This window comes from Antechinus flavipes, chromosome 1 (genome assembly GCF_016432865.1).
Source record: "Antechinus flavipes isolate AdamAnt ecotype Samford, QLD, Australia chromosome 1, AdamAnt_v2, whole genome shotgun sequence".
Taxonomy (NCBI): Eukaryota; Metazoa; Chordata; class Mammalia; order Dasyuromorphia; family Dasyuridae; genus Antechinus; species Antechinus flavipes.
Genome location: NC_067398.1, coordinates 672,765,133 through 672,781,494, shown reverse-complemented (window position 1 = coordinate 672,781,494; position 16,362 = coordinate 672,765,133). Strand labels below are relative to the sequence as shown.

The 16,362-nt window shown below is 52.3% G+C and overlaps 1 protein-coding gene across 2 annotated transcripts in view; it reads left to right on the top strand.

Moving 5' to 3' along the window:
• CSNK1G2 (casein kinase 1 gamma 2) overlaps positions 1–15,171 on the top strand; it is a 91,359-nt gene extending 76,188 nt beyond the window's left edge. For both annotated transcript variants that reach the window (XM_051972253.1, XM_051972254.1), the window contains exons 3-12: positions 5,928–5,968; positions 7,385–7,454; positions 8,313–8,461; positions 8,938–9,172; positions 9,512–9,597; positions 10,317–10,401; positions 10,770–10,918; positions 11,047–11,130; positions 11,611–11,717; positions 13,364–15,171. In XM_051972253.1, the coding sequence (XP_051828213.1) occupies positions 5,928–5,968; positions 7,385–7,454; positions 8,313–8,461; positions 8,938–9,172; positions 9,512–9,597; positions 10,317–10,401; positions 10,770–10,918; positions 11,047–11,130; positions 11,611–11,717; positions 13,364–13,418 (1,061 nt within the window). In that variant the 3' untranslated portion in view covers positions 13,419–15,171. The remainder of the gene's footprint in view (positions 1–5,927; positions 5,969–7,384; positions 7,455–8,312; positions 8,462–8,937; positions 9,173–9,511; positions 9,598–10,316; positions 10,402–10,769; positions 10,919–11,046; positions 11,131–11,610; positions 11,718–13,363) is intronic.
• The last annotated feature ends 1,191 nt before the right edge of the window (positions 15,172–16,362 follow it).

Genomic DNA, 16,362 nt, shown 5'->3' with positions numbered 1-16,362 from the left:
AACAAACATTTATTAATCGCCTACTATGTGCCAGGCTCTGAGCTGGGAACTAGGATACAAAGACAAAACCAAAACAGTCTCTGCTCTCAAAGTGTTTCCCTTCTGTTGAGTGAGAAGCAGCGTAGGTGATTGTAAGTAAATCTCAAGAGAAATAGCAAGTAATTGGGAGTAGAGATATGGGGAGCAGTAGGCCCTGATAGTTGATCATCTTTATATAGGATGTATATATTTTTTTGTTTTTCTCTTTTTAAAGTATAATACTTAAACCAGCATCTTTTGTTCCCTCATAGTCTAATGAACCTTTTCATCCTGAAGAATTGCCCAGAGGCCAGGGATTCTTATTGCTTATTTATATGGCAGCATCCCGTTTGAATCTGAGTCTTCAGGCTCTAGTGGCAATGTTCTGTATGTATCTAGAATGGGGGGGTGGGGGGGTGGAGAGTTGCATTCTTCTCAGCCTGCTCAGTCCCTCACGCTTAGCTCTGGGTGCCAAATTTTTTAAATTGAGAAAGTGGAATTTGTCTGAGGCCAGACAATGGGTGAAAGTGGAAGATGTCCTCAATCATTTGCAGGAGCTGGGAGTGCTTCACCTGAAGAGAAGCCTTAGAACGGCATTAGTGTTTCCAAATATCAGACCCATCCAACAGAGTTATAGGCAGCTCTGAGGCTACCTGTGTGAGTGGCAAAGGTCTTTTTACCTTCTTGAAATGTGGTTTCTCCAACTGTAAAATGAGGGGATTGGATGGCCCCAACATTCTTTCCATCTATGAGTCGGTGACCTTGAGTTTTAGATCTCTTGTCTGGAATGATATGGAACAAATTTCTGCCAAGATACAAGTTCTCTTGCAAATCGGAGATTCTATTCTTTATAAAAATTATTTTTACTCTCCTCCTCCTTCCCTTCAGCCCTTCCTTGGCTCAAATGACTCTCCAGACCCATAGCCTTCTCTTTGACCTGTTTACTTCTGGAAGGTGTGTCAAATGGATGCAGGTTAAGCCTGTGTGTTGATGCCATGTCCAGAATGCTACTATCTTTAAGTCCTACTTTCCTTATGCCAGGGGACCTCCCTGGAGCCTTATTCACCCTGAACTCCGAGGGGCCTTCTCCTATGTTTGTTGCCACCACCACAAAAGCAGGGAGGAGAAGGACAAAGGCTTGAATTAAAGTAGCAGTTATAACACTGATTATCTTGCTGTCCTGGGAGCCCCGGGGCAGCTGGTCCTGCAGGGTTTCTGGCCTCATATCCTAGAAAACTCACCACCACCCCCACAGCCAGATGGCATGATCTTTACTGCCCTCTGAGCAGAGGACCTCAGGAACAAAGGCGGGGGCAGCCCCACGGGCTTTCTGCCCACAGCCTTTCCCTTAGGACACCGGACATCTGCGTCATGTTCCAAAAGGAGAGGAGGTCCTTCTGAGGCCAGACAATGGGTGAGAGTAAAGGAGGCTGAGGTCAAGAGTTTACTCCCTAAACTTGAAGCTTTCCTTGGCTGGTTCCTGGACAGTTTGTGGAGAATTGATTTGCTTTCACCAGGGAGCTTGGGCTGCAGAGTGTGACTGATTTAAAGCTGCGTAGCCCCACTTTAGGGAAAATTATTCTTTGTTGTCTTGTTAAAGCATCATTTCTAGATATATACCTGCCACTTTTCTCCATTCCCTACCCAATGGGTCTTCTTTGATAATAAAGAAAAATGGTCAGGGGAGGGGGTGGAAGGAGGGAGGGGAAAAATCGGAACAGAAGCGAGTGCAAGGGATAATGTTGTAAAAAAAATTACCCTGGCATGGATTAAGTTATTATAAAATAAAAGAAAATATATAAAAAAAAGAAAAATGGTCAAACAAAACTCATAGACCCATGAACTGTGTTTTAATGGTATATACAACATTCCACATACGGTATATACAACATTCTTAAACTAAAGGAGGGGTTTTCTTAATTTTCTCTGGGTTTAGAGCAATTATGTTACATGATACAACTTGAAGCTTTTTTTTATTCATTTCATGGCCATTATTTTAGTATCTGACATTGCTTCTACTCTGGAAGGGCTTATTTGATAGTTTGCCTGAGTCCTTTTTAAAAAAAAAAAAAAAAAATTGAAGTCTAGACTCACCCAGAGGTACACTTTTTTCTCCCTATTGGAAATCCAAACTTTTAGCTTCGTCTATAGAATCTTGTTTTTTGGATCTTGGAATTCTCTCACGACTAATGACTAGGTCATATTTCTGTGTAAACTTTTTAGAACGATTGTCCACCAAGATGCTTGCATACCACTGAAACAGCCAGCTGCTACCAAAAACCATTAGGGGAAGATGGGCATAAGCCAACATTTGCCTTAATTCCAAGTATTTTAGTTAAAAGCTTATGGTGTTATCCCACTCCTCAGTAACAAATTTTGGAAAATAACCAAATGAATGGTGTCCAAAAAGTAAAATCTCAGTAAAGAGTAAAAATTTAGTCTAAGCCTAGGATAAGAACAGTTCAAATTTATGTCATTCTGCAGCTTGTAAATCATTTTGTTCATAACAGCTTTGTGGGATTAGTAGTGAAATAATAGTCCTCTTACAAATGAAAATGATTTTGGCTTGCCTATGATATACAGTTTGTGTGCGTGTGTGTGTGTGTGTGTGCGCCCCCTGTAAGTATATTATAAGTCTGTAATTCTATAATACTCTCTGTCTCTCTGCCTCTGTCTCTCTCTTTCTCTTTCAAAAGACAAGAGTCCTATGGCCAGGCCATAGTACCCAGATCCATCAACCCCTTGGCCCTTTGGCTACCACCATAGGCCCACTACCTCTTGGGAATTGTAAGATGTAGAGCTGGAAAGGAGCTTTTTGGAAAGGAACCAAGTTCCCTAACAGTCACTCACCTCATTTGGTAGAAGAAAAACCTGAGGCCAGAGAAGGGAAACAATTTGGCCAAAGTCACACATAGCATCAGAGCCAGAACTAGCACTCACACCCAAAGCTCCTCAGGCCAGTGCGAGTGTTAGTTCTGAAACATTCTGCTATGGACATCAGTGCCTTTCCAGGCAGAAAGCTAGAAAAATTTGCCAAAGCAGACTTACTGCCCTAGCTTTTTCAGAAGTATCTACATTTTCTAGTGCTTCAACTTAGCTTTCTTCCTATTACATGTTGCCTCATCCCAAACTTGTTTTAACTGCTTAGTTTCATGACCTTCCTCACTTCAGTTTATAACTGTTGCAGATCACCGGTCTTATTAGTCTGGTTCCAGCTCCCGCATCTCTTTATTCCATAGCAGTATGCCTATCATCCTTCTCGACCTGCCTCTGTGTGCTCAGGCCAGCAGCTAATTTCATTTAGTGGCATCTGGGGGACAGGGAGACTCCTTTTGATCCTTGCCTTCAAGTTTTTAACAGTCTAGTGGGAGAGAAGGCACGGATACCTAAGTAGACTAAATATAATTTCAGATTTGGGTAAATGTAGAATAGGGTACAAAGTGCCATGGCAGTCTATAAGTCAGGGTGAGAGGCAGTCAGAGAAGGCCTCCCTTAAGGAGGAAGGCCAAAGTAGGGCATTCCAAGCAGAGGGAGACCAAAGATATGGAAATGGGAAAGTGGAGGAAATGTTTCAGCTTGCCCCCTTTCCTTGTTCCTCTGGCCTTTGGCGAGTTTCCATGTAGCATACCAACTGCCTACACACCCAACATACAGGACCTGGTTGGAAGCACAAATAGTCTCCTTGCTTTGGGACTGAGCCCACCTTAAGAGGAAGGGGCATAGTCAGGGCCAGTAATCTTCACAAGATCAAGGAGTTGGTTAATTATAGAATTGAGACCCAGAATTCCTTTGCGTTATAAGAGCAGGGAGCAAGCTTTGTCCCTCTGTCACACACCTCTCCCCCTCATCTGCCAGTCACTCTGAGCTTAGGGACAGGAGCTAGGCAACAATTTAGGAAGATTGAAGGATGGAGAAAACCCTTTCATTGGGAGATGCAGCAAAAGTTGGAGAAAGTGGCACGTAGGCTGGTCCTTCCAAGGGAAAGAGGAATTTCAGTGGATGAAATTGGAAGGGGAAGATGGGAAGTGCCCTCTAGGCAGGTGGACAGACAGCATGAACTGAACTCAGGCCAGGCTTGTCAGAGGAGCAGCTGTTTGAAAGAGAGGCTAAATTTGAAGGTAAATAGAATTTTCTTTGCAAGAAGATATACTTTTAGAGGAGAGGAAGGCAGCTGTATTTGATGACAGATTAAGTTTAGGCACCTCATCTGGGAATGTCCAGTCAGAAACATACTGGGCTGGAAGGAAGGCTTACTTGGTGGCATTTTGGTTTTCAACATTTAATTTTATTAGATTTTGATTTCTTTTGTTTTCTTTCTCCATCCTGTCCCTCTCCCTTCCCTAAGATGGCAAGCAATCGGATATAGATTATACTGATTAAACAATCATTTTAAACATCTTGCTGTCATTTTGAGGAGGGAAGGATAATCTTGGGAACAGATCCCCATTTTCTTTCCCACAGTAGCTTTCCATTTTATAGATTAAAAAAGGGAGATTTCTCCTCCTAGTACCTAGATGAAAGGTTTGCCCTCATAGTCCTCTCTTTCAATTCTGTGCCGGAGCTCTTTCCTAGGGGGATGCCTTGGGTTGAGAATAAGAATTTCCACCAGAAAATGTCCCTGGGAAGGTGGGAATTACTAGGACCAAAGGTATCTTGTTTGGGGGCAGGGGATTTCAAGTTGGGTGACTACATGTTTGATACTAGAGGGAGTTCCAGTAGCAGTAAGGAGGAATGCCTCTTCAGCTGGACCATCCACTCAGACTTTTCCCTTGAATTAGAGAGGGATATGGCACAGGAAGAGAATACAATGGGATGTCTGAATGTTGGGGCTCAAAAAGTCTAGCTCTGCAGCTTATTAAATGGAACATGTCTTATTTTTCCCTCTTAGCTAGTTTCCTCCTTTGTTCAGTGAGGGAGTTGGGGAAAAAGTTCATTTTAATACACGATTTGTCAAGCACCTTGTATACAAGGCATTCACCAACTGCTAAGGATAGAAAGACCATCATCAGCCAGGACAAGCTGGTTCTGTCCTCAAGGAACTGCCATTTTTCCAGTATGGACCAAGAATCCTTCACTGCTCCAAATCCCCGTGGCACCCTTTGTTTCCCTGAAACTATCTAGAGCTTGCCACTTGTGGACAGGCTTGCCTCACTGTACATTTTCCTGTTACTCTGGGCATGCTCAGACCTTCACTAGAGTTGCTAAGTTCCCTGCTCTCTTCCCCATGAGCAAGGGATGTGCATGTGCTTCTGAGCTCTCTGAAATTCAGTATTAACTCAGCAAACACTGACTTGCCCTTGCATAGTTCCTTCCTCTTGGGTTCCTGGGTGACGAGGGATACGGCCCAGAGCAGCAGTCTCCGCCAGAGGCTCAGGGTGCAAGGCTCTTGAGGACAGGATCTTAGGAAAGGAGCCATTTGAGTTGGGCCCTAGAATTCAGCCTAAAGAGGAGAGAAGAGGCACATGAGCAAAGGCCCAGGCCCTCAAGAAGTCTCTAAGCAAGAAGAGAGTAGAATTAAGGTGCAGCAGTGTCAGCTCCCAGTGAGTCCAGCGCTTGAGAGCGGGCTCCAGTACTTCCCAGCTTGGTGACCATGGCCATGTTACTTAACCCTCCTGAGCCTCAGTTTCCTCCCTGATGCTTTTTGTGTGTCAAGGAGAGGTGGATCACCTTGATTCTGGTGGCAAGAGAGAGTTATTGAAATTGGTTTTTCAATATCTTCCTAAGAAAAAAATTCTCCAAAACAGTGGCAGGAGACATTGGTGGTTGGGGATAATCTGTGCCAGGCCTGGAAAATGGCTTTGATTCTAAACTGAACATGTGGATTAGAACCAAATTCAGATTATTTGTTCTTGAGTGTCTCAAATTGTGTTCTTGCCAACAACATATTTACAACCCCTTTCTTTCTGCAGGAAAGAATCTCTATACAAATGAATACGTAGCTATCAAATTGGTAAGTGCTACTCCCTTGCTTCCCTAATACCCTCTTTCCTCATGGCAATTTTGAATTGATTTTTCCCAACTCAGGTCTGTAGTCCTCCTGACTTTCCATCCCGAACCTTTCCCTCAGCCTCATACTATGGAGACTTATATAAATTTGCTAAATCCTAACCTTATATAATTTTCATTCAATTTCAACCAGTCCCATGGGGTTGAGGGAGGTAGAGCGGGAATAAAAGAAATCTAAGAAAGGGGCCGACAGTTCAGCTCAGCTATTACACAACAGCCGGGGCACCTTTGTCCGCACCAAAATGAGGACAGCTCATCGAAAAAGTGTGGTGGAAGTCCAAGAGCTAGGACCCCACAGATCCTCTGAAATAGATGGGACAAAAGCCGTCAAATCGATACAGCAAAGGCTCTTCTAAATTGTACCCTCTTTCCCTTGAGACCTCTGGTTCTCTGTGGGGAGAGAACTAGACCATCTTCCTCCAATGGAAGACTTTCTTCTAAATTAAAGTCAGGGACTAAATGGGATAAAGGACTGATTTTGGAAGTAACTTGGCCACATTTTATTTTCCAATTGGAAAAAGACAAAACATAAATAGTAATTCTCTCAGGCCCACATTGCTTCACACACATCCTTCGTAGCCTAGGGACTGAGCAACCCAGCTCCAGCTTCAGGGGTGGCCTGCCCTGAGCCGTCCACATTCCCTCATACAGGCTTTTTGTGGCTTGTCACACCCACGGTCAGGCTTAGACTCATTTGGGGGCTTAGAGCACAATGAAACCCTGGGCTCATAAGGACCGTGCAGCTGTAATCCTGACTTCTTGGGGGGATTCTTGGCACTGAACTAGAGTGCCAGACTTGGGAGAGTCCAGAAGATGTGGGATATCAAAGCTATAGGAGCCATTGGCCCGCATGGCATCTGAGAGGGGAGGCCCCAAAGCACAGAGAATCTTGGAATTGCTCTTGTTCAGTGCCCTAATCCACAGATGGGGAAACTAAGACCCAAAGAAGAAGAGGAACTATCCAATGTCATCCTATAATTCAGTGACCAAGCCAGGACTGGAACCCAGATCTCTGGTCCTCAGATCAGAATTCCTTCACCTTTGCCTGTGGTGGCAGGTTGAGGACATAGTGACTTGCCCCACCAGGACCAAGACCCTGAGTTCCATCTTCATGTCATTCAGTTCTGCTCCATCCCCTTGGCACATCCTGGACCGCTGGCCTGAGGCAGAATCTCAGCCGCAAGGCGGGGCCCGAGTCTGGGCTCAGGGGGGCAGCTCCTGGAGGCAGAGCCGGGGTCAGTGTACTGTAGAGGAGGGCTCTCAAGGGTTCTGTGAATCCAGGGGGCCAAGCTGCCCTCGCTGCTTGCTGACCACACTCGCCTCTCACCATGACTGCCTCTTGTTCTCTCTGACTCTGAAGGAACCTATAAAGTCCCGAGCCCCGCAGCTGCATCTGGAGTACCGGTTTTACAAACAGCTTGGCAGTTCAGGTAAGATGGACTCCGGGTCAGGGACTGCCTCACAGGAGCCAGGGCAGGCAGTGTCGGGGTTGAAGAAATATTTTACTAGTCTGAGAGCCAAGACACCCATGTTCCAGGCCCAGCCCTGCTGTGTGACCCTGGGTGAGTTGCTTCCCTTTGCCGGGGCCTTGGTTTTCCCCTTTGTTAAACAAAAGTTAGACTGTGGCCCTAAGACTCCTTCCAGCTCAGACCTTGAAGGTCAAGGATGGCTTTCCAGATTCTTTGTGCCCACCCCTCACCTGCCTTTTGGACCAAGGCCTAACCCTCTCCCCAGGCCAGTCTCCAGTTTTTTGATAAACCAAATACAGGGGAAGGAAAATATATTAATCCAGTGGAATAGGAGAGACATACGAGAGCTGTTCCAGAGAGAAAAGGGGGTGCTCACCAGAAGATGGGGTGATTGGAGTGTAGGGAAGAGCCCTGGCAACTGGTGTAGCCCCTGCAGGATTCCTCACTCCTCTGGCCCACACAGTGGATAGAGTCCAGATAATCAGGAGGCCTGGGCTGATGGTGGGACCTTGGGCAGGTCACCCACCCCTCATCCTTCCCTGCAGCCGCTGGCTGGTAACTGATGGGAAGGCTGAGCCCGTCTCTCAGGAGGACGGCACCAGGATGGTGAGGGGAATGGCACCGGGCAAGGAGACTTAGGCAGGACGACATGGTCCGGGGGGAGGTGGGGGGGAGATCCGAACTGCTAAAGATCAGGTCCAGGCTCCTCACCTGAGAGGGACAGGCCACCCCGGTAGGCAGAGCCAGAGTGCTTTGTGCTCCCCTGCCGGCCCCACCACTCACATCTCTGCTGCACTTTCCCACTCTTGCCTTCTGCAGAAGGGATTCCTCAGGTTTACTACTTTGGCCCGTGTGGGAAATACAACGCCATGGTGCTGGAGTTGCTGGGACCCAGCCTGGAAGATCTGTTTGACTTGTGCGATCGGACATTCACTCTGAAAACTGTGCTGATGATTGCCATCCAGCTGGTGAGGGCCCAGGGGAGCACCCCAGGGGCTATGGCGGGCAGGGTGGTCCCTGGCCTGGGCCTGAGGAGAAGGAAGAAAAGAGTCTGCAGAAGAGTGGGCAGGGCTCTGGGGCTAGGGAGGCGAGGGGACTGCAGGAGCCCCAGGCCTCGCTTCGGGCCCATCTCTCTGATTGGAACGCTTCTCCGGGCCGGGCCGGGCTGTCCCCTTGCTCATCACCCTCGAGTACCTGTATTTCCCTCAGCCAGCCCTGGGAGAACTTCCTATGAGAAGTGACTTCTGGCCCAGCCTGGTCCTAGTAGTCATTCAGTAAGAACAGAGTCTGGAGTCTGGCCCAGCCTTGAAGCAGCCCCTGGGGGCCAATGGGGCGTCCCCTCTGCGGTCCTGCCAGGTGTTTGTGGTGCAGGAGTACTCCTCTGGTTGGAGGTGAGAGGCGGGGCCTGGCCTCAAAGGGTCTCCATTCCCTCCACACTCTCCAGATCACGCGGATGGAATATGTCCACACCAAGAGCCTGATATACCGTGACGTGAAGCCGGAGAACTTCTTGGTGGGTCGGCCGGGGAGCAAGCGCCAACACACCATCCACATCATCGACTTTGGCCTGGCCAAGGAGTACATCGACCCCGAGACCAAAAAGCACATCCCCTACCGTGAGCACAAGAGCCTGACGGGCACGGCGCGCTACATGAGCATCAACACCCACTTGGGGAAAGGTAACTGCCAACGGGACCCCTGAGGGAGAGGGGGAGCCCTTGGTGGGGCTCTCACCCCCGTCCCATGAAGCGGGAGAGCACCCAGGGCTGGAGGAGGGGGGAGCGTACGAAGGAGCACCTGGGCCAAGCTGAGTGTGCCAGAATGTGGAAGTGAGCCAGAGGGAGACCTGTCCGTACTGGAGAGCACACCTTGATAAAATGCAGAGCCGGCCCCCAGGCAGCGTCCCTGTGAGGGTGGTGGGAAGGTGCACTTGGCTCCTTTATCCCAGGGGTCCCCGCAAGCCTTCAGTCGGTGGGTACCGATGGATGTTGTGACATGTTTCCTATGTGCTTCTTCAGAGCAGAGTCGGCGGGATGACCTGGAAGCACTAGGACACATGTTCATGTATTTTCTCCGTGGAAGCCTTCCTTGGCAAGGTCTTAAGGTAAGTAGTTACCAGCAGCCGCAGACCTGGGGATCCCTAAGCAGACTGCTAGCTCTTGTTAAGACTGGCCCCTTGGACCAGGCTTGGGGGCTTCCATTTAGTCTGAAGGGTGGTTAACTGCTGTATAGATAGCCTGGTTCATCTTTGTATCATTTGACTTAAATTTCTGTTGTGGGCGCTCAGGCCATTTGGAGGAGAGACCCGAGTTCTGTTGTGTCAGAATTTCCTCTCTGTGTTCAACGCTGGCCCGTTCCAGAGCCCATTTTACCATCTCGCCTTTTCCACACAAAGCCCCTGAAGGTCAGAGAGGAGCTGGGACGGCACTTTCTTCTTTACAGAACCAGGGGAGAGGGAAAATTACCAAAAAACTGAGCCTGGGTGCCCTCCCCACGCCTGTGCCCTGAAGCCTTTGTGTGAGAAGTCAGGAGCTCTGGGGTCTCAGCTCAGGCTCCCCCCTTCATCGGCAGCTTAGGGAATGGTTTACAGCCACAGGAGTGCTCGGCTGCATTAGGGCACCATTGTGGGCCTCTAGGCAGAGGGAAGTACCAGTTTTCACCATCACAGTTTGTCGGACAGTGTGGCAGGAGCCGCCAGAGGTCTCCTGGCCCTGGAAAGGCCCGTCCTCTCAGCCCCCAGGATCGCGGGGGTCCCGAGCTCACCGAGGGCTCATTGTACACAGCGGCACTGAGATCCGACCCAACTCTGGTTTTCTCCTCTAGGCAGACACCCTGAAAGAACGTTACCAGAAGATCGGGGACACCAAGAGAGCAACGCCAGTCGAGGTCCTCTGTGAGAACTTCCCAGGTAAGCACCCCCAGCCTCACGGGATCCTCTGTCCAGAAGGGGTCGTTCTGGGCATGGGGGGACCCTCCCATCCCCAGATAGAGGAGGCAGCAAGAGCTCAGGTGGTCCCACGTGGTGCTGGGGGCCTCCATCATTAGTGTGCTCCCTACTCCTCACCCACAAAGCCAGAGTGGCCGACATCCCCTTCAGGAAATGCCGACTCACATGGTCGAACCCTGGCATGTTGAGACACCAAGGGGTCCACAGCCCTGATGTGACCAGGGAGGAGATCCAGCTGACTTCTGAGTCCTTCTAAAGGAGGAGGGGGTGCAGCCCTTTATGGGGGGCAGGCTCCTTACCCCCTCCCCCCACCCCCCGTGTCTCTGCAGAGGAGATGGCCACATACCTGCGCTACGTGCGACGGCTGGATTTTTTTGAGAAGCCCGACTATGACTATCTGCGGAAGCTCTTCACGGACCTTTTTGACCGCCATGGATTCGTGTTTGATTATGAATACGATTGGGCTGGAAAACCCCTGGTAAGACACCCCCCCAGCCTGCAGACTGGCACCGACCAGCTCTGTTCTCGAGGCGATGCTCGCTGCCCCTCGGGGGACCCCAGGCCTCTGACCCACAGCCCTTGACCTTCCTCTGTTTTGTCTTCCAGCCAACCCCAATTGGCACCATCCACAGTGATGTCCCTGTCCAGCCAGTGAGCCGGGACAAGAATCAGTCCCACATCAAACACCAGGTGAGAGTCTTAGACTCTCAGGGCCTTCTTGGCGGCCACTTGAAAGGTCCCTTCTTTAACACTTGCTTCTCCGGGGCCTCTGTGGGGAGGTGCCGGGGGCCCATCTGTGACGGATGGGTGGGCCCGAGTCTGCAGTGGGCACTGTGGGCACCAGGGGAGGCCTCTCCTGGGTGAGTTGGCAGCTTGGGGAGGAGGGTGGGGGTGGGCAGAACTGTGCCCATGATGAAGGACAGAGCCCTGTCTCTGGCTCCCAGCTTGGCAGGGCTTGGAGCCAGGGGAGATCTGAACTCAAATCCTGACTCGGGTCTGTCAGGGACCCAGTGAAAGTTCTTTGGGCCTCAGGCAACTAGAAGCCTGGCACTCACCTCCCGAGCTCAACGGTGATGAAGTAAACTGGTGCCCTGGTGAAGGGAGGGGGCCGAGGAGGCCTTCTGTGGGGACTCAGGCACTCACTGCCCACCTTCCCCTCGTGTTCCTCAGGTGATGAGCTCCACCAACGGTGAACTAAACACTGATGATCCCACAGCCGGCCACTCCAACGCCCCCATCACGGCCCCTGCAGAAGTGGAGGTGGCCGACGAAACAAAGTAAGATGCCTGGCTGGGCCCCCCAGTCTGCAAGCGTTCATTCCCTGTGCCACGACACAGTCTCCACCCTCAGGGATCTTACCTTCTTCTGGGGAGCATTTATTTAGCTCCTGTTGTGTGCCAGACATTGTGTTAAGCACTGGGGGTACAAAGAAAGACAAAGGAATCCTTGCCCTCAAGCTGCCAGTCTAGTGATGGAGAAAGCAGCCAGAGGCTGAACCTCCAAGCTCCATGCAGCAGAACGGAAGGTCAGGTCAGAGGGGAAGGGGGAGCAGGAAGGGCTTTATTGCAGAAGCTAAGATTTTAACTGAGGTTTGAAGGGAATAAGGAATCCAGAAGGTGGAGAGGAGGAGGAGAAAAGAGGGATGGCCAAGGAACACGGATGGAGTCAGGAGACGGGGGAGGAGGAGCAGGGAGGGCGGCCCAGGGAGACCTCCAGCAGGCTGCTGCAGAGCCACAGGCCACAGGCCCAGGGGGGCCCAGGCCGGCGCCCGCACTGGTGAGCAGCTCTGAAGTGGACAGAAGACAGACAGTGGGGGGCTGGGCACTCTCTGTGCAGGAGGGCAGGGAGCATGCTAGGCCCGAGGCCCACCCAGCCCTGAAGAGACAAGCTGGCCTGGGGAGAGGGAGGGGGGGGGGGGGCTCCAAAGCACAATAGGGAGCAGGCCGAAGGGGAGATCTGGCTCCTGATTGGACTAAAGGAGTGGGAGAGAATACTGAGCTTAGGAGCCTGGGATATCAAACATGATGGTGTTTTTGCCAGAAACGGGTTTTTGGGAAGGGGCTTCAGGGGTGGGAAGGAGAGTCCAGTCTCTGGGACATCATTTGGAATGCTTTCTAGGCAGATGGTGCCAATGAGACAGGATGGGATCTAGGGCCGGAGATAGACCTAGAAGACATCTGCAGAGGCAGGATGATTGAGCCCGTGGTGGCTGATGAAGACCCCAGAAATTAGTAATTGAGTTATATAGCCCCTCCCGTGCACCAAGCACGGCCACTCCCGGAGGTGGGAGCCATTACACACCCCATTTTACCGACAAGGTGACCCATCTAGGAAGTACAAGGCCAAATCTGAACTTGTCCTGACCCAGGCAGGTGGAGTGTCTAGAGCAAAGAGAGACATGGTATGGGGGAGGAGAGTCCTGAAGAGCATGAGTGAGGAAGAGGAGGATGCCCTGGCCGGGGAGGGGAAAGGAGACGAGTGGGACAGAGGCGGCGTGGCAAGGGAGCGCCCGCTGGGGGCCTGGGCTTGTGGGAAGGCGCCAGGTGCCATGAACGAGGGGCTAGCCCCACAAGGGATCGGGGAGGAAGCACGTCTGGGGCATGGAAACCAAGTGGGGATTGGGGGCTGGCCTTCGGGTATTTCTCCTTAGCCCTGGCAGATGAGCCAGCAGTGAGGGCACAGGCTGATCCTCAGGCTGGGCTTGAGTGGATGAGGATCAGGGGTAAAAGGTAAAGCCCTCAGGGGTCAGAGGCCCCGCCTTGTGGTGGTGAGGGGCCACGGGATAGACAGAAGGGGCAGGCGCTCGGAGGGGAGGCTGCCGGTTTTGACCTGAAGCAGAAGGCAGGTTCCTGGGGAGTGGTCACCTCCTGGGGTGACTCGGGGAGGGGGCGGCCCTCCATCATCTCTCTCCCCCATCCTCCAGGTGCTGCTGTTTCTTCAAGAGGAGGAAGAGGAAATCCACCCAGCGGCACAAGTGAGCCTTTGGGGCCCAGGCGGACCGACCGGAGCTCTGTCGTCTCCACCCTTTCTGGCCCCAGAGATGGCGGGTGGCCCCTGCCTGTTGGCCCTGCCTCCTGCAGCCGGGGCAGGGGGTGGCCAGGAGAGAGGCCAGGAACAGAGAAGCCCGGGGAGTTAGGGGGACCGCTAGCCCCAGCCCCCGCCCCCCCCTGGGCCCAGGGGTCACCTACTCCAAGCAAGACTTTGGCAGAAATTCCTACATCTGTGTCTCGTCCAGTCCACCTTGAGAGCGCTAACTATTTAGAAACCACACACCGAGGAACGAACCGAAGCCCACAAAGAAAGCACTTCCCCACCCCCACCCCTTCCCTTCACCCTTCAGTTTGAGGTTTGACTTGCGTGCGTCAGGGGTCGCCCCGCAGACTCTGCCTCCACGTGCGCGCTTAGGTCTAAGGTGAAGCCTGGGAGGGCCCGCCTCGGCCCTCCGCAGCGTGACCTTCACCACTTAGTGTTATAAAACCCAGCCTTTTTTTCCTTCCTCTTTCAGAAAGGCTGTTTTATCACGGTGGGGGGAGGGAGGGAGGAGGCAGCTTCTCTGTTGTGGAGGCGCCGCCCCCCTCCCCTCGGATGTCCTGTCACCCGTGCACTTTGATCATCCAGTGGTTCTGGGGGCAGAAGCTAGGAGCGAGATGAGGGAGGGGGGGAGAGAGCCCCCAGCCCCTCTCGGAGGCGGCTGGGGGAGTCTGAAACCAAAGGGAAGGGGGAGCCGGTCCCCGCAGCTGGGAAAGTCGATGCCACCCCAAGGTCTCACCCCGTGCAGGGTGGCCCGAGCTGCTCTGCACGTTCTCCCCCACCCCCACCCTAATCGGAGCCAAAAATGCTGCACCAAAGCCCCGGGGAATTTGGGTCTCCCCTGGAAGGGCAGGATGGGGAGCAGCCGAGGCCCCCCTCACACCCCCATCCACCTCGGGGAAAGGCGAGCTCAGCCGGCTGTACCCCACCAGGGCGGCGCGGCCTGGCGAGCAGCCAGCAGAGGTCTGCAGTGGGTGCTCGGACCCCCTCTGGGGGCCCTGGGAGGAGGCACGGGGCCTGAAGCACCCTTGCCCTCGGCGCTGTCCCAAACCCCGCTCCTCTCTCCCCCAACCCCCCACATCGGTTCTCCTGCTCAAGGCTGTCCAGGCCAACCTGTGTCCTCCCTCCATCGCCCTGCCAGTGTCCAGGGGACAGCGGCTCCTGTATCACCCCTCCCCCAGGTAGCTCTCTAAGAGCTGGTGACGCGCACTGGGCGGCCCCCCCTCCCCAGCCAGCGCCAAGGACGACAAAACGCCTTAAGACCCCGGCCCCTAGAGAGGGTCCGAGGACGAGTATGTGTGGCCGGGGAAGGAGGAGCGCCAGTCCCTGGTGGCCACAGCAAACAAACCTAAACCCGGGCGCCCTTTCACCTCCTCCTCCCCCAAGGAAACGGTCCAAGGGAGCATTGGCCCAGTCTGTACATGAATCTCTGCCTGTCGAGTCTCACTTCTTTTGGTCCATGTGTCTGGCTTGGCTGAAGAGCAGCGGCTTGAGGCTAGAAGGCGTCTCCCTGTTCCAGACCCGAGTCCCAGCGTCAAGATCGTACCTGCGCAGCTCCACAGCAGGCGAGCAAGCGTCCTTGTGAGTTTAGTTACTGCTTTACAAAGTGTACAGAAATGGCATTTACATTTCTCTGATGCTTCCTGGAAGCCATAGAATTTAGGGGCTTTTTTAAAAAAAATAAACAAAAATGAAAACGAACTCAAGGCCTATTCTTGCTCGGGCATCCCTGGGTGGGAAGCTGGGAGGGCACCTAGAGATGCCCAATTGGTACCAGAGCATGGTGTTGCCCAGAGTTCCTTGGTAGATAAAGTGCAAGGAGGGAAAACTCTTAGAACAGAAGCAGCCGCAAAGACCATTTTGTCTAGGAAACCGGGATGTGACTGGCCATAGGGCAAATTAGCAGCAGGGTCAGGTTTTGAGGCCCCCACTCTTTGTGCCATCCACAACGAGACTGTGTTAAAACCCCCACGGACCACTTTGAACTTGGGCCCTGCTGCTTCAGAAGGGCTGGGGTGCCCCCTCTCGCTGGTGGGAGTGCCCCGTGAGATAGGCGGGGCCAGGGTTCTCATCCCCTTTTACACATCATCTTCCCATTCTGCCGGAGAGCAGAGAGGGGATCAGATAAAAACTGACGTCGAGGGGAGGACCTGCGCCTATCCTGGCCCACCCTCTCATGGGAGCAAGAAGAAAAGGCCGATGATGACTAGAGAAAGGGCACTTCTTTTTTTCTCATGTGAGCATTTGTCCAGCCTTAGTCTTCCCGCCAAGCTCAGGTCCATGTTTGTTTGAAAAAGGAAGAAGAAAAGCTTTTCACCAAGAATCAAAAATAATACTTGGGAAGAAAATGTGCTCTCAGACTGCCCACTTCTGCCAGATAGCCTCAAAGCTCACCTTCGCTCCCCCTTCCCAACGTGAAACCGCCCTGTGTCATTCCTGACTTTCTGGTCTTGGTGCCGGCTCCAGATGGCTCCTAATGATTGCTTGTGGGGTGTGTGCAGAGACCTTTAGCAGATGGAGAAAAGGGTCCAGAGCGGGAGCCGTTCTTGGAGCCGCGGCTTGTCAGTTCTCTGCGGATCCGGGATCCCAGCTCGCTGCCTCTTGGCTTCAGAGGCTGTTCTCATGCTGTGCTTTTGGACTAGACCTGAACAGGCTGCGCTCACAGGAAGCTTCATAAAAACGCTGCACCATGAGCCGCAATGATAGGAGGCGTCACATGAGATCGGGGAACACTCCAAAACAGGACAGGACTGCCCAAAATGTCTGTAATGAGGAGAATGAAGTCGTCGCTGGCAGTGACAAGGCCTCCCTTTCTGTGCTAGGTGGGCTGGCACTGTGGCGCAGACTCCCCGTCCAGAACCTTGGAGCTGGGTCCCACTCCTTCCCTCTCGG